Consider the following 22,662-nt stretch of genomic DNA (forward strand, 5'->3'; position numbering starts at 1 on the left):
TGTCGAGTCATTGATTCTCAGTCTATAGGCTGCAATCTCTATACATTGTCACTCATTAGAGACTACTAAGAACTTAAGTTACTCTGAAAGGCATTGTGACTGCCAAGACAGGAAAATACAGATGTAAGGAGAAAGACATAGAAGGCGAAGTCACATGTGCTAAACTACTCTCGCACATGCTCAGAGGGACATGTGCATTCAGTCAGGCACGCCGACAGACCCTCTGTAGATCCACATGGAAGGACACACACAAATAAAAAACCCACGTGCACACACATCTATATGCATACATGGCCAAGGAGGCTCTCTAATGTGATGTGCAGAGACAGGCTGTCTGCCCTCCTTAGTGGCTGCTCCACAGTAAAGCTGCACTCCATGCTTGGTCTACAACACGGTTCCATATGGCTTGTGAAAAATTCAAGCTGAAAATTACAAATGTGAAATTTTTCATGCTGACAAACATCCCAGCACTTCCTTCCACTTTTAAATCACAGGTCACGAGTTAAAGAATTCATGCATGAGAGAGAAAGAGACCAAATTAATGAAATCAGTAATTACTGACAGTGAGACAGACGATCAGAAGAACATTATACTGTCACTTATTATACTTTTAATGTGGCATGCTCTGCTCATACTGGGAAAGAATATTTCCTTCTTTTAAAATCTTCTTCTTCCTAAATGTTTTAAATTAAGCATGTGGCCCAGACTGTGCATTTTCGTGCAGCCGCACAGTTGTGCAGCGGTTAGCAATGTTACCTCCCAGCCAGAAGGTTCCTGGTTCAGCACCTCTGTGTGGAGTGTGCATGTTCTCACTCTCCCTGCGTGGGTTTCCTCTGGGTACTCTGGTTTCTTCCCACAGTCCAAACACCCGCATGTTAGGTTAATAGGTGATTGTAAATTGGCCACGGATGTGAGGTAGATAAAGTGCTTGGAAATGTGCAGAATAAAAAGCGCTGCATGACTGTGTGGTTAAAAAGTGCTTTGAGCAGTCAGTAGGACCAGACAGCGCTAGATAAACGTGAGCACGGTGCTTTGCACATCGTTTCATCTCTGATGAGAATAATAATAAACTCAGCACATTCTAAATCTCTTTGAAATCCAATAAATAAATGCAAATGTAGCAGACGCTTTCCGTCCCTTCCCCTCTGTAAATACAACTTTATTGAAATTGAGACGTGCTGACCCAGGGCAATTAAAAATTATCATTGAACAATAAACACACGAGAATAATAAATATAATAAACACCAGAATCTTCCTTCACTAACTGTGACACAACTCTACAGGATGAGAGCAACAACAAAGCCAAGACTTTCGTCTACAGTTATAAGCTAAAATAACAGTGGGGGTGGAATACGCATGTGTACGAGGCACCATAGAGGGATCACACTGCCAGGAACTTGGCTGGATCGTACTTTCCATCTTTAAAGCCCTCTTACTCCATCATCCACACCTGCTTCACCTGTTGAATGAATATCATTTTTGTTGGGAAATGAAACAAAAGATTGCACATTGCTTGAAACTGAGGTTGTGCATGTGTGTGTTCCCATATAATTACATTGCAACATCTGACTGATGACAGACGTGGAGTCATCGGTGGTGGCGAGTGGCAGACAGGGAGAAAATCACTTTTAATTACCCATTTTAAATATCACTGTCTCACAAATAGCTGCTGACATTAACATCAGTCAGTGCGGTAATCATAAAATAATTATTTTATGAGCAGGAAGCTGCATAGCAATGAATACTGTTTGTTAGAGCAGTATTTATGATTTCACACAATTATTAAGTTTCAGTTACATCGTATTTTGTCACTCTGGTTTCCACTGAACACCGACTGTCCTGCTGCCTCACAGCAAGAGAGACACACGTTATTTATGATCTGCCCATTTGTTCGGCAGTATGGGTTTTACGTAGCCTCTGGCTTCTTTTTCTCCCTCGCTCTATATCAGCGGTTACAGTTGACAAATTTCATGACTGAATAACTGAATTAGCATATACTCTCCTTCACCAATCACTGTGTCCTTGGTAATGCGCGTATTGTTTTAAGCCATTAACGTGCCAGGAGTGTATCTGATGATTGGGTACAGGCCTTCTAGACTTTTGGAGTTTGTCACAGGATCATCTTCTGTACTTATTCCTGCTCAAACAAGATTCCACCGATATTCTGGAGAAATGTGTTTCTAATGTCTGTCAGGCAGGCTGCCTGTTTGCTGAAATATTGAACAAGAAGATCACAAAGCAATCAAAATGGTTTTTCTACTGGAGGACAGTGTGTTTATAGCTGGGGTTTTTTCTTTTTTTTTTTTACCAAGTGTAGCAAATGAATATCTATAAAAGCAGAAAGGTGATGCCAGACAGCAAGATGAACTCTGCTTAGAGGCAGCGTGATTCATGGCCTCTGCCTAAAGAACCAGAGTAGCACATAAACAAAAATGGATTGTGAGGCTGTGATTGTGTTACTAAGGACTAGCACCATGCTCTTTATAGTGTATGTATATATGAAAATATTCTGTCTGGTAACTGAAACCCTTCCAGAGGCTTGTTAAAGGACATATATAGAGAAAACTAAATGTTTTTAGGCATGTAGACATGGTTAAGAAGAGTCACTGGAGTTCAAACAAAGCATCAGAATGGGGACAAAAAGTGGTTTAAGGGACTGGATGTGGCACAGGGTTTGGTGCCAGACATGCTAGATTTTGGAAAAATGCTGATTTATATAAAACCATCTCAATCCTTCTGACATATGGGGAATAGTAAAGAAGAAGAAGAAGCCCAAAACAAACAAACAAAAAAAGTGAGAGGAAATCTAATAACTACTTGCCACAGCCAGTTATGCAGAAGCACATATTTAAATTCCCAAATGGAAAGTATCAAAAGTTCAGTCTTGTGGTGATTAGGGATGGGAATCGAAAACGTTTCCACTGTTTCAATTCCTTGGAAGTGTTTGCCATTTTTGCAAACGATTCCCTTATCGATTCCAGTCGCCCCGAATGACGTCACCACGTTGCAGAGCGTCATTTACTTGACAGGAAACATGGCGGCTCAAACGCTCAAAAGTTTGGTTGTACTTTACGAGAACGGATGAAAACAGGGCAACTTGCAACACTTGCTAAGTAGATATTTCATTTAAGGGAGGAAACACTACGAATATGCAAAAGCTCACAAAACACGCGATGACCTTAAATGAATGTCGTGTTTTTAATTTGCTCCGGACTCGTGAATCTCAACCCAGCAGCAGCGGTAACGTTTGCACGTCCTCTCCCGTTAATGCGGCAGGTAAATAATCAACTAACAGTGCATATTATGTTAGTGCGATCTGCCTTATTACAAACCTGCTATTACTGTGCATTTAGTGACCGTGATGAGACAGAGTCTGGCTCAGATGCTGGCAGTTCTCGCTGCAGTCTGCCGGTAGCGTCTCCTTTCAGGCAGGATAGACGAATGTCACCGAGCAGAGACTCAGTTTGTGGTCAAAGGCTTGCACCCGTTTGCCACAGCAGATGATTTTCAGTAAGTGAATGTGTTTAATTGTAGGCAGGGACATTACTGGATATTCTTGTGTAATTGCTACAGAATAATTTATGTTATACTTTGTTATTGCTACAGAAGAATATTTATTTTATTATTTTACATTTACAATGTTTTTCCTGGGGACCCTGTGACGCCCCATTGAAGAGCCGTAGGCTGGATCTCTGAAGCTCTCAGTGTTGGGTTTGTAAGGCCATGTTACTCCTAAATTTCTATCTTGTTCAAAGAGAAGATATAAAACAAAGTTCTAAGCTAATCGACCTTAGTGTTCTCCTTTTTACAAAGAATCGATAAAGAATCGAATCATTAAACAGAATCAAAAATGGAACCGAAATCGTGAAAATCTTATCAGTACCCATCCCTAGGTGTGATGGAAGTGTTTGTTTGTTCTGGCACACATTGAGCCTGTTGAGCAACATTTAAATACTCTCCTTGAATGTAGTTGCTTTGCTTTTATAACCACAGCACACATCATCTCAGAAGTGTTTTTCTGACAATAAATTTACTATTAAAAAAAGTATCAGTACAGCTAGAGCACCTTTTAGATGTTTGAAGAATCACCTCATAAAAACTGCTTTTACAAATCTGCAAAAGGTGTGTGTTGTTTTTAGACCAGCTTCTCTGAACAACGTTAGTAGCACCTTCTTGAATTTATGTCAGAACGAATTTCAGCAGTTCTGAAGGTAAAACTGAGGCCAACCAAGTTTCTTACCAATGACTAGTGCTACCTCAAATTCAAGGATACTGTTCTTCAGCTTGATTGGAACAAATTGTAAACGATAGAGTGGTGCTAAAGAATTATTCAAAAATCTTACAGGTCAGCTTCAATGTTTCAAAAATCACTGATGATTGTTCAAATAGCTGATGAAATGACAAAGTCAGGAATTGACTCACGCTGCCAGTTCCTGCTGCGTTTCTATGAATGCAGTGTTATCAGATTAAATGCTCCTGCAAACACACATAAAACACACTGTGCTCTATCATTACCCACGTATGATCTCCTACTTTATGGTGCCTTGCAACGCTGGCAAAACGAGATCTTTTTTAAAAATTTCCAAAAAACTGCAAAAGAGCTCAGATGATTATGAGAAAAACACTAAAAATTAAGTTTGGGTTAAAGTCACACCGTTCAGCTGTACCTGAGCTAAAGAGCTGCTAATGCTGATGTTGTTGTTGGTGTTGTCAGTTCCATTTTTGGATTTTAACGAAGGGTTGCCGAAGCAGGTACTTCCTCATGTTTGATTCAGCCGAGTTTGTGGGATCTTTATCTTGTTAGGTGAACGTGTAAAATGTTTCAACGTTTGAAAGGAGTAAAAATTGCCTAAATCTCGTTCTTTTAGTTTGGAATTTAAGGTTTTGTTTTCCTAAAGTGAACCAAAATACACAAAAATAAAAGTATTAATTTTTCTACTACTAATTAATGTTGAATTAATGTTAATACTTACAGGTGGCAAATATGAGGAATTTATGACAGCATTGAAGTGTTGTATTGGTTACACATGGTTATGTAATAAATCTCAACAGTTACAAATTTGACTTTCTTTAAAATCTATTGAAATCATTGTGACTTTATGAGAACTTTATGTTATGTTCTCACGTCTTGAATGAAACAGGACAGTGTGTGATAGTCGATGCATTTCTCCAAAAACAAGTACTGTGGAGCCTAAAATAATAAACTCCCTCTGTTGTTATAATTTCATAATTTAAAATTCAGTTACATCTAAATAGATCTGTAGATCTAGATGCTAAATTTGAAATAAAATGAAGATAGAATTGATTTCCCCCCTTCTCCATCAACCCTTCCGAGGTAATGTTAGATGGATGCACTGGTGTGTCTCTTTGTGCTGTGCTGATTACGTGTTTGGACTAATTGGTGTAAATAGAAAGTTTCCTTTCCCTGCACAGTGAGATTTCCTCACTGGGGTCCTCTCATTGCATTCATTAGAGGAAATCGTTACCTTTTAGCTCTCTAGCTAACCCTGCCTAGACCCACCTTGGTACAGTTTGCTTTCTTAAGTAAAAGCATAAAGCCTCTATTGACTTTGTTTTAGCCACTGACTGGAACTAGGATAGTTACCTGTTTTACTTATTTGAGGAAATCCAGTTTCCCTTTGCAAAAGACACCCAAGGACGTCTTGCATATGCGCACAGGACAATACAATATCAATATGAATTAGCAGTTTGTTAAGGAAATACTATAAAAAAGGCAAAGAGTAGCTTTGATTGAATTTTTTAGACTTCGCTTTCCATCATGTCCTTGTGTCCGCTGGTCTTTGGTTTTAAAGTCTCCTTCTCTCTCCCGTGTTGTTCCGCCGCTGCTGCTTTCCTCTCTTTTGCCCTCTGTTTCATATTCTCTCTTTCCTCCTCTTCCCAACTTTTACTTTATTTCACAGCTATTAAACCAGGAAATTTCAATCAGGTAGCACAGCGTGAATTTTTGCCGGGGCAGGAGAGAACGGGTGAACTTTTATTTAATGTAGCCGTTCTTTCTTTTCTCCTCTCCACCTCCATCTCGTCTCTCTTTTCTTCCGCAGCTGAACTCAACCTTGGCTCTTTATAGTTTATGATTCAATTTCCAATTTGTCCTCCAGAGGTATTTACCTGGTGGGTGGCGCAGCGCTTTTGTACTTATGTGTTTGTATAATGCTCGCCTTTGGTATTCATGGGAACACCGTCTTACAGACACATGCATTTGAATTTCCAATTCTGCGTCAGCAGAACTTTTGGCTCTGTTTTACATGAGTCACATTGAGACAGGAATCATCCTTTTAACTAAGAGTCGGGCTGAAATATGTATAACCAATATATACAATTTCCTTTTATTAGAGTCAAGGATGACCAGAGTAGCTTCGAAGAGGCTTGGGTGTTCTTGATTAAAGACACCTAGCAGACAAACTTTTTATGTTATATAATGGAAATCTAGCAAGGAATTCAAGTAGATTTCCAGGTGAAAGGTGTAAATAATAAAGATGGTGAAAGGTATCATATACAAATCTTTTAAACAACTAACTAAACTATAAACTAGCACCACAAAACAATTTTGTGACTTACTGCAGTGATGCTTCACAGTCTTCTGTTGAATACTGATACTAGATAGGAAAATGCTTTGAACAGTATATCTGCTAGTTGTAATGACAAAGTCATATGACCTGGCCCAGAAAATCTAAATCCGCATCCTGATTATATCACTTTCAAAGCCACGTTCATATCCACAGACTGCTAACACAACTATGATTTCATACCGCTTCGTGAAAGTTTAGGTAGCTTTGCTATGTGACCAGGATTTCTTTGCATGTCCCACTTGGACAAAACTCCAAGGCAGACCCAGGACACACTGCAGAGATTACTGCTCTCAGCTGGTTTGGGAAAGCTTTGGTGTCCCTCCAACAAAAAAAAAAAATGCAGACTCTTTGCCTCAAAGAAAAATATGTAAAGCATACTGAAAATAATGAAGGTAGGGCAACTTATTCATTATGAGCACCCTGTACAATCTAATTAGTTACAGTATGTAACTATAAATAAAAAATAATAATTAAAAACACATCTCGTAATGCAGTTAAAATCCGCCCAACTTTTTATTTACACTGTTCTGCAGTGTCCAGCATATCCAGCAAGGTGGTTGGTTCTGCAGCCAGTGCTCCTTGCAGCAGCCTCAGCTATGGAGGTGCAGAACATTGTCCCCAGCCTGCTACTGTTGAACTGGGAGTTGAAGATCTCCTGAACCTCTACCAGGCGTCCCCAGTCTACACTATATGTTTGAGTGTGCCAGGTGTGTCCGGCATCCTCCCCCGCCACCTGATCCAACTCACCATCATGTGGTGATAGTTGATAGTTCAGCTCCTCTCTCAGTGTGCAGAACATACAGCCGCAGATACCCAAGCTGTTTATTGAGGTCAGCATCCCTCAACCTCCCAAATGTCCCCACAGGTGATATTCAGTGCCTCGATAGTCCTGACCGCCGCCCGACAAACAATAACACCATAACAGCATATTTTTAAAAAGGGCTATGCAACCATGGTCACTAACTTTTCATTCTGAATGCCTTCTATCTAGATGTAAAATCAATTCATTATTTCATTTTAATGACAAAGTGTCGATATACCTTTCAGATGATCTGCAGAATAATGTGGGTGCAAAAAAAATTGTTCAAAGATTTGCGGACTTCACTATATACTGTGCAGATAGTTTGGTACCTCTAAACTAGGTTTGTGAGATATGATCTTTCAAGAAATGCAGACCAAACTGTTGTTGTTTGCGTTTACTTACGCAGCATGTCTTGTAGAATTTACTGGAGTCAACAACAAGAACTGCTGGAATTCCTTTGAGGACAACAGCATAGTGCAGTCATATCTCACGTCTAATAACAGAAGACAGGAAAAGATCAGTAAACACTCTCACAAAGCACAAGCGAGAAGTAAAACAGGTTGGTCTAAAGTACGATTAAACTTTAGCATGATTAATATAAATGACTCTGAAAATTACTAATATATACGAAAACTAAAAAAAACACTCAATTGACATCTTTCTGTCCAACAGCTTACTGGGAGGAGTGCTGGTCCAGAGCCTCAAACCAAGCGTACAGCACAGAAAGTCGATCGCATACAAATATAAACTGTCAGATAATGAAGTCAAATATGAAATGAGGCAAAGCAGCACGTTGGAACCTATTTAAGTACAGAATAGAGTAAGTGTGCTTAGATACATTCCACCACTGAAAAGCAGCATCTCCAGCTTACTTAGTTGAAATAAACTGAGTTGATCAGCTTTTAGTGCTAATAACAAGTTGATAATTACCGAGTTCACTCTACTTAATATTTTTAATAAGGCACATTATTAGGTTTTACAGTGTATCTGTGTGAGACTATTGACTAGTCTACTGATTATTTGCAGTTTATTTTCTATGAGATTTGGTTCTGTTGTTCTCAGATTGAATTTCTTTTGTGTTAAAACAAAGCTCATAACAGCTACTTTCTCTGGCTTGCTGTTACCATTATCTTGTCTTAGTCTGTACTCATTCATTGTTTTGTATGTTTGTCCCGTCCAGCTTTGAGTTTTTGGAGCTTTTCTCTGGTCTAGAGCACAAGAGCAACACGTACTGCACATAATGCTCACGTTATAGTCAAATTAAAAACTTCCCGTTACACCTCATGTTTGGACTGTAACCAGAAAGCTGAGCCCTTCAAAAACAGGATGTATTTCATTGAGTCAGTGGGTGTTTATTATTTGCATAGTTATGAATTGCCATTGAAAAATGCACCTCTGAATCTTATTGTATAATTTGTAAACAGGCATGCTCAGAGCACATCAAAGCCTTTTGCTTTACCTCCTTGGGGTCCATTTGCTCTCATATCGCTCCCTTTTCTTTTCCCCGTGTACACAGTTTCTGTGTTTGATCTCAGGAGATTCAGCAAATGACCAGGTGTTTGGAAAGCAAACAAACGGCTGGATGTTACCTTTTGAACCATTTACATATTTGTGTCTGTCAGGAAATGCAGGACTCCATCCAAAGCTTTTGTTTTCTCAGCCATGTGTACCAAGAAAGATCTGAATGGATTAATTCTACTAAACAGCAAATCATAAACCCAATTCCTGTTTAGCTTGGGTACATATGCACACTCCCCAAGTGTGGCTTGTCTTCTGCTGGCTGGATGTAAAGTAGCATTGACTGGCCCTTTTTTTTCTGTTTTCCCAGCAGAGCTTGTATGAAACACACTTCTCCTATATTGGAGCTTCGCATACGTTGACATGAAAAAGAATAAATGAGTTTAAACCTTCATTTAACAAGGCAGCTGCAGAAGCAGATTTCCAGTAGTGTTTGTGTTAGAATGATGCAGATAATGGACCGCCGCTATTAGAATCAAGTCTCCAAATGAAGAAGAAATTAACCCTCTGATGCATGAATTATGAAAGCCTTGGTCAAGATTTTTTTCTTAAGTGCTTTTATTCTTCTCAGGACATGAAAAAAAATGTTCAACTCTTTTTTCCCCAAAAATATGTTTTTTTATAAAGTTATAAACTTGTCCACTCCAGTGGACTACATGCGCCTGAGCACTTAGCATGAAATACTGTGAATTTACTATAAAAATTAATTACCTTGTGTTCTATTGTAAATATACAAACACTTGTTTGCTTGTATCCTTTGAAAAACATCTCAGCAATTTTTTTGGAACTTTCAACTCATAAGGCCCCAATGTTTAGACGTAAATAACAAAACCAATCAACAGTCCTAGCTGTGAATCCTACACCTGAATATGGCAAACTATCTCCAACAAGAGAAACATTTTTGAGTCTACACAGTTCTATAACGATGCAGGACAGTATTACCAAGCCCTTAGTAGCATGCTGGAAGAAAACACAAACTGACATCTTAGTCTCTGCATCTCCAAACACTTCTGTGTTCATCACACCTAGGCTGTCCGTAGTTCCTATGTCTCTGTTCTGCTCTGGCAGCCACTCTCATCATCACTGGACTTATCACTGAACTCATCATCACTGCACTCATCAATGAAATCATCATCACTGGAGCTGGATGGAATTTCCTGGACTATTCTGTACGCTGCCTTATTCTTTGCTGCATTTGAAGTCTACAAAATATGATAAAATAATTATTATAGTAACTCAAACTACAGCTGATCTGCACAGAAATATATATTTTAAATGAGTAGCTTATAAATGTAACAATTATATGCTTACTTATAACCAAAACAGTCCCAAAAAACAGTGAGACAATTTATGACTTATGTTAAAAAAATATAGTGGGTAATGCATGATGTCCACTACAGTGGACACATGGTTAATCGTAGTTTTCTACATATTAGACATAACAATTTCTTATTCCAAACAGATAATATCCTTCCCTAGATGTTACTGCATATCATCATTTTTTTTTTTTACCTGTTGGGCTCTTTTAGCATAGAAGGATTGACAGGATATGCCAGCAGTGGTCGGCAGGGGTGACAGTTTGTCTGCCATCTTTGATTCAGAGGAAATTTACTTGCAGTTGCACTAACTGAACACTGAATTGACCTCAATGGAGCATGGCAGCAGAGAGCACTCTAAAGGCTAATATGCAGTTCCACCATAGAAACCAATGCATTAAAGAGATATGTACGTTTTAGTAGCTGTCCACTCCAGTGACCAGTATGCATCAGAGGGTTAAAGGGTCATCCTGGACCAAGACTAGAACATGTTTTGACATGAAGAATAAATTAAGCAAATAGGAACAAGCTGAAGGGAGCCGAGCACAGAGCAAGTATATATTTTCTCCCAGTTGCGTTTGCTTCAATATAAGTGTGATTTTGTAAAAGGCACATTTTGTGTATTTTCAAGTGAAGCAAACTTTACCGCATTGACAGGGTGTCTATTCTGGTTGCTATAATGCCGATGTTGATATATTGCGCAGTATGCATATTATTGTGCTTTTGTGTGTTTGCGCGGCTGTGAGGAACAGCTTCAGTATTCCTGACAGCAGCTCCAGAGTCATACATTGATGGATGGGGTGCTCTTCACTTTACTGATGTATGTGATCAGTGCTGATGCAAGGAAAGAGAACGAGACTGAAAGAGAGGGAGAGATGGCTGAGTTGTGCTGCCTCCGCAAATTTCATTCTTTCTCTTTCACGGTGCTTCCTTCTTTTCCAGTCTGTCTGCATTAATCCTCTCCTCTCTCGGAGAGTTTCCCACTCTGTTGATTCTGTCAGTATCTGCATATGCTTTATTCTCACCAGCATCATCGCCTTAACTAATATGACACAGTGTCTCCAAGCACAGCATATGCTGAACAGGGCAACTTTCAGCAGATTACTAGATTATAGATTAAGTGCAGAGAGTTGAGTATGTGAGAAAGTGTGTGTCTGTGCGTGGGTGTGTTTTGCACATCTCTTTCCGGTACATGTCTTTAAAGAGGACACAAACATCATGTTTGTCAAAGTGTCCAGGCTGGCCTCTCATGTAGCCTAAATGTGTTTAAGAGGCTTTTACTTTTAGTCTTTTGCTGTTGTGAGTTAAATAAAACAGCAGTAATGCAGCTTGACTAATCCTCTCATGCAACTAATCCTTGCAGAACACCACTGTAAATACTCTGTGGGCTGCATTAAAGCCCAAATCACTCAATCCCTCACTGAGTGTTTTATGCTTATTTTGGTTCAGATTAATAGAAATGCTTCAATTTTTCATCTGTGAGGGAGATATACAGAATCAACACGGCCTCCTGCTGGACTTCTGATATTTTTTGTGTGTCTGTCTGTCTTTGTACTGAAGCACATACAGTATTCAGTGTGAAAATCAATACGAGACTGCATGCTTGAGCTACACAGCGGTCGCAGAAATGGATCCGAGTTAACCCTTTACAAAGAGGTTATGATGCCATATCTGTGGAACATGCCCTGAGATGACTTGTGTGGTTTTTATCTAAACTCAGTTGAAATTGAAACATCAGCTGGGTCAATTTAAAGGTAAACAAATGGCTTGTAAAACATCTCTGACAGCTGGAGAAAAGAGTTCTTTATATTTCAATAACTTAATTGTTTGTGTGGAATTTAAATAAAACACAAATTATAAAGAGCTACGATGCACACTTCATTACTACATGCAAATAGAAAAAAGAAAGAACAAACAACCTACTTCTGAGTGTTTCCGAGCCCCGGCCATGGGAACAGGAGAAGCAATAAAAATACAGTTTCGTGTGTGCAAACATATAAATGTGCACACAACACAGCCTTTCCTTGAAGCTTCCTGAATTACAAAAAATACAAATGCTTTTAAGAAAACTGAAGAAACTGTGAAATGTGTATCACGTTTTTACTTCTTCTTCTCTTTTTTTTTCTCAAAATGAAACTTTTCAACTGAGTTCTTTAATATGTCCCCTGGTGGGTCTGAAGTGAGTTACACCAGCTGCCTAAAGCAAATGCAGAATATTTGCCATGCTGCAAACACGTTGCTGTTATTTCCTTTACCAATAAAAAAATAAATAGAAAATGTGGGGCTTTGAGAGCCAAAGAGATATGCAAAAAGAAAAGCAATTTAAGCAGTGTCCTGCTGTTTGAAGTTATTGTGCTGGTCAGACCTTTGTTCAGATTCACACAGTGCAGAGCTGTGCACGGATTGTAAAGTTTAAGGTGCAACGGGTTATTCATAGGCAGTTGCAGTGGGCACTGTCCTGAGGAGAAATCTAATCTGGAAAGATAAGTGGAAACACCTGCGTGGGTGTACGGTAGGCATTTGAGGCCTTTAAAAGCCCCGTTCTATCAAACAGGTGTTTTCAGCCTAATTACACCTCCAGTAAAAGCTCGATGGAGCTGTGATGGAAATTACATGTTAGCAGACTCTTGTTATAGTAATGACAAAGGTGCACGTTGTCCTTTACTACTGGAATGTGTTCATGGCATGCCGTTAACTTGTTATATAAGGAAAAGCACAAGTGAAACCTGTTTCATTAATGATGGTTATATTCCATCAAGTGCCCCAGTAAGTCACAACACTGTGACAGTAAACCAGCGGGAACAGTACCAGATGCTAAGGCGAACTCACCTTAATGGAAGACAGTTGTTGTAAATGTCATTCCTGCTATGCCATGGCAAAACATCTGCTGTGAGAGAGGTCTATTACAGCAAAACACCCACATAGAAGATGAGGGGAGTGTCACTCAAGCTCTGTTTGTACGTTCCTGCAAACTTCCAATATGTCCAATCAGGCAGGCTCAGTGAAAACAAGTGTTTGTGTGTGGACTGTGGATATGACTGAGCTTTAGTTCTGCAAAAAACTGTTTATTCACATTTTGCAATGTTATTGCCGTTATTCCAAGACAGTGTGAGCCCTGTGCTAGCTTTGTAGCCACTTCAGACAAATAGCCTAAAATAGCCTTTCAACCAATCATTTTGCAACATTTAGGCTTGTATTGTGAAGAACTGTTTTATCCCAAACCAAAACATTTCCTAAACAAACCAAGTGAAAAATTAAAGTGAAAAAAAAAATGCAACAAAACAAAACAAACTGCAACTTTGCTGATCTATGGCAGTGCTGAATTAGCTTCCCCTTATATTAAATGTTTGTAGCACTTTACTACTGAGTGTTGAAGGTCAGTTTTAAGTAGAAAAGAAATAAAACAGAAGTCAAATTAAGATTATATCCATATAGGTGGAAGGCAACCTACGTCTATTTCCATTGTAATGTTATTTTGCATCTCTGGCTCTCTTCCACAGCATCTTTTTCCTGTCTTCATCCCCTCGCCCCAAACAGGTGGCAGCAGATGGCCCCGCCCCTCCCTGAGCCTGGTTCTGCTGGAGGTTTCTTCCTGTTAAAAGGGAGTTTCTCCTTCCCACTGTCACCAAAGTGCTTGCTCACAGGGGGGTCACATGATTGTTGGGGTTTTCTCTGTTTCTTTGTTCGTATTATTTTAGAGTCTTTACCTTACAATATAAAGCACCTTGAGGCAACTGTTGTTGTGATTTGGTGCTATATAAATAAAATTGAATTGAATGAATTCGTATAAAAACAATGATGTACATTAGTTAACATTCAGAAGAGCTGAAGTAGATAACGAGTAGAAAATACCAACATGTTTTTCATTTTCTAAGTGACATTCCGACAATAAAGGCAAAATATCTCTGTTACTGTAAGGAAATGGTGCCTTTAGATTAGCAGTTTCATGTTGTGGGATGTCAACAAAAGATGAGCGTGTGAGCGAGTGAATACAGATCTGTACAAATGCAATAACTGCCTCTCTATTCTCACGGTTTCCTAGGTGCATAACACAGACTTGAAACTTCGGTTGTATTTTATTAATTGCCCAACGTTGCTCATTCCACAAAGTCTAATCATCTCTTAACGCTTAAACTCTCCTGTTTTCATATAGCATTTACAGTCAGAGCAGGCTGCGCTTTTACTCCCCTTCCTTTCTTTTCTTTTTCCTTTTGTTTGCCTTTATGTCTCTCTCTCACACTCTCTCTCTCTTCTCATCTTTCCACCTCTGGCTTTGCTGCCAGCCAGCCTCAGACACACCAGGGTTTCCCTTTCATTTGGTAGTGTGAGATGGGATGAGAGACTAGTGAGGGAAGGGGTGGAAAGATGATGAGCTGTCCTGATGAATGTAGTTAGAGAGAAAGTGCTGACGCAAAGGAATTAGAAGCTAGAAGAATTAGAAGAAACAACAAGTTTCACGCAGCAGTCATAGAGACCATCAGATAACCTGTCTGAAGTAAAATATGAAGTAAGCATGTCTATCATAGAAATAAATCGAGTGATTATGTTCCAGCATTATAGAGGATGATACATTTTTAATGACGTTCATGTGTGGATGCTTGGAACAGTGATGCCTAAGTATCTGCAAGAGTGGGAAGTTTAGTGTGTCGTTACTATTAAATATCTCCAAAGATGCTATTGACTCTTAAGGTGCAAATTCTATATGTAGAGCAACTGGTTTAAATGTGTGGCTTTAACTTTATTACAGCACAGGTGAAGCCAAAGGGCAGATATGCTTCACCATATTTTCTAGTCTTTGGCTTGAAAGGTTGGTTTGGAAACATATTTGGCGATGCTTCATCTCCTGCTTTGCGTTTGTGTGGGAGCTCCGTCAAAAACCTGTCTGTTATGCTAGCAGTGTCCAAGCGTTCTTCTTTTTTTTCTTTTCATACCGCGCCCCCCTAGGGGGCGGGCCCCACACTTTGGGAACCTCTGCCCTATACTCACATATAGAAGTATCACTGGCTTATAACTGGAAGTAAGTACTACGCGTGTGTGTGTGTGTGTGTGTTTAAGTGGAATAGCTAACATGTACATTTTTAGTTTGTAAGGTGCACGTCCATGAGCAACCTCAAGGCTGTTTCAGATATTTTGAGTGTGCCATCTTTCCGTTTTCGTATTTTGCAGTAACATTCATACAAAAACTGCTCTGCAGAACTGCTTATTTTCAAGGATAAAGAGTTAAGGTTGATTTAAAAGAGTACCCATGTTGTGGACACAGAGAGCAGTTGCAAAAGTCAAGCTTTATTAACAAAAAAAACCTGATACAGCAAATAATTCATCTGTACGAAGGCCAACAAAAGCATGAGTCTACAGAAATCCAACCATGGAGGACAAACTGAAGAAAGATGCAAAACAAATTTAATGAGGGACAAATAGGGTTTCAGAAAAGCTGAAGAATACAGAGCTGGAATTAAAACGTTACTGAAACAGCAAAGTGATTAAAACAAGACTGAAGGAAAGCTGAACATGCTGTTCATGTTGTGGATTCATCTCTGCTGATGGAAGTAAACAATTTTCTTTCTGTAGGAAATTACATTATTCAGTAAAGTCTAAAGTGTTGTGGTGGCTTGGATATACTTAATCTTTCAATCTGCATAAGCCTCAGTGACTACCTGGTAACCAGCTGGCAACAACTATGTTACTGGGGGAAAATGAGCCAGCTGGTTGAAGGTGGTTAAAAGAGGTTCCTGACAGTCGGTGTGAAACTGATTCAAGTCTAAAGATGGGACAAATGTTGTGAATGTGTATTAGGGAAAAATGTGTATTTCCCAACAAGTTGGCTGGTGGTTGCAGGAGGGTGATCATGATAAAATGACGGCACTGAAAACAGAACAGGTCTAGTGTGTTGCAGGTTGCCTGCATGGAAGATGGCTGCTTATCTGCTAACACTCACCAGCTAATTGAGAAGTGATAGTGAAAGGCAAAACTTTTACTTTGAATTCAGTCTCTGTCTCCGGTTTGTGTTGCACTTTTTGTTTAGCGATTAGTTGCTGAGTGTTTGTGTTTTCCATGCAAATGAATGAATGCTAATATTCTTATGACCAAAGCATTCACAAGGAGGTTTGTGGTGCACCTCCCTTTAAGTAGCTGACAAATGAAGTAGTGTGTTCAAAAGTTGAAACCAGTTCTCTGAGGATGAAATGGGGTGAAAACAAAGCTCATCAGTGTTGCTTTGCTCTTGATATCACTGGAAAAAATACAGTGGCATAGTTTGTCACAGCTAAATTGAACACGTGCTAAAATTTCTTTCCTGTGCTCCGTGCTGGAATATCTCTGTAACGGTAGCATAACTGTAATACTGAGTTACAGATTATACTGCAATGTGAGCCTGTAAAATGCCTGTGAAAGTCAACAGCACCGTGAATATAGCTCCATTTCTTTGATAATATTTCATGTTCATGTTTGTTTTTCCACAAAGTATGACCGTGCAAAGACACTGTTTCATTCTCAAGAAAGCTTATTTCAAAATGTGTTTTGGGGGATTTTCACTCGTCCCTCCACTGTTCCAAAAAAGCTGCGACAGTCTGTATCTGTCTAATTTTCAAGGTTTGCAGATGACGGCAGCGTCGGCATGCTGTGAACTGGCTGGTGGAGCCTGGTGTAACATAAGGGACTGTCCGGTCTCTCACAGAGAGTAAACAGGCCGATAACAGACCATTTATCTAGATCTGTGAAACGACGTAGCTACAGCATTGATATAAACACCAACCATAACTCACACACATGCACACACACAAACGCACGGCTACGTGTTAAAGTAAAATATGTCTGACATTTATGAGTGTCCGTCCTTATTCCTCTGACAGGGAGAGAATTCAGACAGAATGAAATCCTCATCAATATGGCTGCTGTGCTATAAACCTCTCGTTTGCTGACTGACAAAGAGAAAACTGGAGGAAGGGGGGGGGGGGGGTTGGACTGAACACAGTCATTGTGTTTCTGCCTCTGTAGTGGTCTGCCAGGAAGACACAGAGAAGGAGAAAGAGAGACGACAGCTTAGGCCAAAGAAATGAAAAGATGTTTGATTTGAGCTCCCCCACAATACACATTTGAAACAGCTGTAGGAGAGGACAAAAAGATGCAAATACTGACATAGGTAGCTTTCCAACCTCCGAGACAGAGTGGGTAGCAGAAAAAGGGAAGCAAATTATACAGATAAGTATGGAAACCCGGACATTCCTGGAGGGCTCTTGAAAAGTCGCCATCAGTCAGCAGTGAACAATTAACCAAAAAGGTTTAAAACTCGAGTGTCTCATGCACACGTACACACACATGCTGCCTCATCTTAATGCTTGAGTGGTAATGGTGTGTTAATACATCCGAACATATTAAGAATTTATATCAAATTCACCATCCTAATATCTTGCCTGGAGCACAAATTAGTACAAATTGTCTGCTGCGGGGTGGCGGCAACGGTGGCGGCAACGGTGGCGGCGCGCTTGCTAATATGTCAGGACATGCCATGTGTCACCAGGCTCCCCCTGTCACATGAACTAATATCCTGTGTGATTTAGCAAGACAGTAGTTGTGCTTGTGGTGTGGAGAGATAATTCCCTTGTTTGAACTGCATTAAAACTGCATGAAAATCAATGATGGAGAACCAGGGATGTGGTGTGGGTGACTAAGAGACAATCTGGCACAAGCTGGTCTCATATCAGTGAGGGTGATTAGTACAGAGATGGAGGAGAGGCGGGTGCTGGATAGGTATGTGGTGGAGGCAGATGGGAGTAGTTTGACAATAAAAAGCATAAATCACTTTGCTGAGGTGTAAGAGAGCGAGTTGCATGACAGAAGTGAAGAGAGAGCTTAATCCAATCAGAGAGCCATGAGTATTTAGGTGATGTTGAGGGTATGTTTTCTGCGTGCTTGTTTTCATGCTGATTGATCTAAAACGGTTGGATGATTTATGGCAAGGTATTTTTTATTTATTTATTTTCTGACAGGGATGAGCCCCTCTGTGTGGACGCCCACGGTATTTTCCTTTCACATTTAAATCCCGACGAGCCAGATGCCAGTGTTTTTCCCTCTCTTTTACACTTGTTATTTTTATCACATCGTGCATGCAGGAAATCCTGCTGCGAGCAAACACTTTCCAATTGTGGTCACTCACTCACTCACCCGCTCGCTTGTTCAGGGATGCTAAGCGGGGTGGGGTGTGGGGGGAACTAGGGACAGAGTGGATGCTGTGTCGAGAAAAAAAAAATCAATCTGCAGGCTGCATTTAGCCTGCACTTTTTCCAAGAGGAAGCAAGTTTTCTGGCTGATGTTTTAATTCTGATCACTTCCATTTGTTCACTTTGTGTTGAGCTTTCCCAAGAAAAATAACCGCATCAGTCATTTTTAGCAAAGGGTCATTAGTGACATACGTGGAAGCGACTCAGCCCTCTAGCTGCTGAAGGAATTATGACTCCAGCTACCGTGTATGAGCAGAGAGATTGAGAGCGGGGCAGAAAGGGAAATGAGCAATTATGAGATTATTGTTCTGTTGTCTAATAGTTAATGCATTTCTGTTGAGCTTTGGGAACGAGGAATATTCTCCATAAATGAGAAAAAAGTATCAACCGCTGCTCCATATTCTGATAATTGAATGCATGTTTTGATGGTCATTTGTTGTTACAGTTGTTAAAAATGCTGTATGGCAATTAGTCAGAACGTGTTCTCCAAGCTACCCATGTGGAAAATAAAACCCAACTTATTTTGTTTCTAAATTTGTGCTTTATTCCATTCTGCCTTAAAAAATTGTATTTATTAAATTCTGGTTAGTGGGAAAGATTTATTTCCTCTCAGAATAGCCACGAGGAAAAAAAGCAGAATAAGATGTGTATCTCCCAAAGCTTAGCTACTTGTTTTTTCATTTTACTGATACCTTGGATGTTGCACAAGTCCTAGAAAAACTGCGCTCTGTGAGATGTTTTTAAATCTAGTCCCTCCGTAAATCCATTATACCAACGCTGAAGAAAAAGGATCAAATAAAAATCTTTCCTTCACAAAATGTTATTTCCAGGAATGTTTCTTATCCATAAATATGCAAACATATTTAGAATTCTAAATAAGTGCTTAAGATCAAGCATGTCCTCTATTGACAGCTTCTCTTCTTTCCTCCTCTCAGGTTTCCCCCCCACAGGACTCAGTGTTTATCATAACAGAGAGGGACATTAGTGCATGGGAGGAGTCAGGCTCTTTAGGGGGCTGCCATTGATCAGTCTATTTGTGATCAGCAAACACAATATGAGCACAGCGCAGAAAGTGCAGTGCTGATATAGTTCTTGTGTATCTACACTGGGGCACCGTCTCCTGTCAGGAAAAAAAGCCACTTCCCTCCAGCACTTACAACTTCTATGAATTACCATCGCACAGAGATGCTGTGGCAGAAGATGAGGAGAGACGTGTGCTGGAGTCGTCGACACAGAAGTGAATAGAAAACAGGGTTGAGGGGAGAAGACACTAGTGGTCGAGTGTGCGTGCCTCCTTTCTCTCCATGCTAATTTTCTTGGCAGGCTCTTAAACAGAATTTTAATTTGCTCTGTGTTTATGATTCAGAACAAACGCTGCCATCTCAGAGGCCAATATAATCTAATTATTAATACAAATGCATGGACGTACATGCGCTGATGGGCACACACATGCACTAAGAAATGTATTTTGTATGTCTAATTAACTTGGCAAGCTTTCAGGACTAATTTTCCATTTCAAAATATGCTCTTTGTGAATAGAATAATACGAGCCTAAAGGAAAACCTTAAATATTTATACATACTTAATATGTGATGTATAGAGAACATCTAGAGTGTGCTATGGATGCTGAAAGTAGTTTCATGCTAATTTCTTGGCTGGAGCTGTGCCAGAAGGGTCAGAGCAGAGGGAAAATGAAAACACCTGAAGAACAAAATAATAATGATAACAAACATCTGATTTACTAAATTGTTTTTGTGCTGGTCAAACTTTAACAGCATGAAAAGCTCTGGATGCAATTAGAATATCGTGAAGCCCGCACCTAAAAGCAAACAAAACCAGAGGGGACGTTTACCTCGCTGGTATTTCTGTTCATCACGCCAGTACATTAACTATACCTGATGAGGGACTGTCAACTCCTGTTGCTGTTTTGCCAGCAAACCATCTCAGTGTTTAACATGAGGCACCAGATGTTGATGAGTCCAGATATCCCGTTCATTCCAAGAGAGGCTATGCACACAACACATACTGACAGTCACATTAGCCTGACTCTGGCTCTCACATGGAAGCAGTTTCTTAATATAGCTCTTTAAATTGTTAATTGATTAGTTTTGCAGCTATTTTCTTTACTCGTGATGTTACCAGCGCTGTAAATTTGACTGTTACCACTTTACCACCGTCATCATGTTTGCAGCCCTGCACGGTTGCTGAGGGCTTGACATACAGAAGGTGTCAGTTTCGGTATGCCTCACTGTATCAGAGTCAAAGCCGTCTCCTGCTGTGAAAACACAAACAAAGAATAACAGGGAGGAGACTGAGATGCAGCTGAGAACCGAGGATTCAGAGGAAGCTTGATGACTTATGACTACTTGTAGGTTGTAGAGATGAAGGTTACTGCTGGGTTTGGAGAGTACAGCCTGAAGACATCAAAACATGAATTAATTGCATAAAGTGTTGCTATAGAAACATAAGACCTATGATGAAATCTTGCATGTTTGCTGAGTTTTGGACTTTTCCCCAATTCTTTGGTTTGGTTGGTTGTTATTTACTTTAGTCTATCCATTAACAGGTCTATCAGTGCACACATGTTGTTAACCTCTTACTGAACTAGGGTCTCCTGGGGGTAGCAGCCAATCCCAACTGGCTCTGGGCAGTTGGGTTTACAAGGGGTGAGCCTTGCAATAGTGCTCTGATGATGGGAAAAAAAAGACAAATAGCGGTTACAGCTTGCAGCCAGCAGCATTTCTAAGTGTAAGTACATCAAGGGTATTTTCCATCCTCCTTTTCCGATGAGCCTATGGCATTGATTAGAGGTTGCCTCATTCAAAGGATGAATCCATTGCCATGAGGTGCTAGGAGCAGCACTGTAGCAGTGACACAGCATAAATCAAATGTAAGTAGCCTAGATAGTGTTTTCAGTGTATATATATAATATAATATAAAAGTATAATATTACTACTTTGGGCTACTGAATTTATCTTTTCTTATAGCCATTGGTTCCTCATGATATTAGTTCATTTCTGTGTCCATTCTCCCAGGTCTTGTCTCCGGTCTGTCATGTTTCTATGTATGTTTATCCCCAAGTTCATGTGTCTTAGTCTGAGTCTGTGTGTGTTACTTCCTGTTTTATTTTCATAGTCCTCTGTCTCGGACGTGTTGTGTTTACCTTTTGTCTCTTTAGTCTGACATCCTAAAAAAGGTCAAACATGGTGGTGGTAATGTGATGCTCTGAAGTTCCTTTGATGCTTCAGGACCCGAATGACTCACTTATTATGTAATTTACTTTTGCACACAGGTTCAGGTAGGTTTTTCTTCCCTTAATAAATGAAATAATTTATATAAAATCAGGAAGGGTGCAAATACTTTTTCACTACACTGCTCGTTTTCCTGTGGCTCTCTAGTTACAGCTCCAGCATTCACAAAATGTTGCCCAGTGCCAGCTGGGACCTTAAAAGTAGCAGATTCAGTCACCTAAATCATACAGTGTCATATAAAAGGGTAACCAGTGACTTTTTCTTTCTACTTCTTTACAAGTATTGTGTTAACATTTGACAGATCCTGAAACACAAGGGCTTGAACTGTTTAAATATTTACAGCGCTAACTAGAAAGATTTGTGTTTCCATTTTGACAGGTTCCTCATACTAGATGTGCACGTACATTTGTGTCTGTGCTTGTGTATTTAACTCTGTTTGTGTGTGAGTGTCTGTGAGAGAGAAAGCGGGAGAGGTCCCCAGTGGCAGGAATGACATTTGAAAGAGGCACCCCACTGGGACCAAGACAGCTATCTCAGTACTTACACACACACACACACAGACACCCACACAGAGTGCCTGGTTGTTCTGAGTCGGGGCAATCTGTCCATCTGTTAGTCTGTCAGTTGCACGTCATCCTTAGTAAATGGGGTTAACAGCCACTGCTGTATTAAGAGAGGCAGGGATAACAAGTCCTCATGCCAAGGAGAAAAATACGGGTGGGGGTTGGGGGGGGGGGGGGGGGGTTAGAGAGGGAGTGAAATGGCCACGAAGATGAAAAAGCAGGAGAGAGAGAGGACGCATTGTAGAAAGTGTAAAAAATTCTCTGATTTAGAGCCTGTGATTGAGGATAATAGTTTCCTACCCTGCTGAGTTTGCTGTGGTGAGCTACGAGCAAGAGGGAGCAGAGGAAAAATGGGACGCTGAAGTGGCTAAGAGAGGCTGAGAAAAGGAGGGGTCATTTGTGAAA

General features: G+C 40.1%; 1 protein-coding gene across 4 annotated transcripts in view; it reads left to right on the forward strand.

Annotated features, from left to right (window-relative positions):
* LOC308407594 (chemokine-like protein TAFA-2) overlaps window positions 1-22,662 on the forward strand; it is a 105,880-nt gene that overhangs the window by 61,520 nt on the left and 21,698 nt on the right. Inside the window, exon 1 of one of the 4 annotated variants that reach the window (XM_080899380.1) lies at window positions 21,655-21,741. The exons of the other annotated variants lie outside the window; for them this stretch is intronic. Coding sequence (XP_080755506.1) covers window positions 21,699-21,741 — 43 coding nt within the window. The 5' untranslated portion in view covers window positions 21,655-21,698. Of the gene's footprint in view, window positions 1-21,654; window positions 21,742-22,662 lie in introns of those variants that run through there. 4 annotated transcript variants of the gene reach the window in all.

This window comes from Rhamphochromis sp. 'chilingali' (genome assembly GCF_963969265.1).
Source record: "Rhamphochromis sp. 'chilingali' genome assembly, chromosome: 12".
In the NCBI taxonomy this organism is placed as follows: Eukaryota; Metazoa; Chordata; class Actinopteri; order Cichliformes; family Cichlidae; genus Rhamphochromis; species Rhamphochromis sp. 'chilingali'.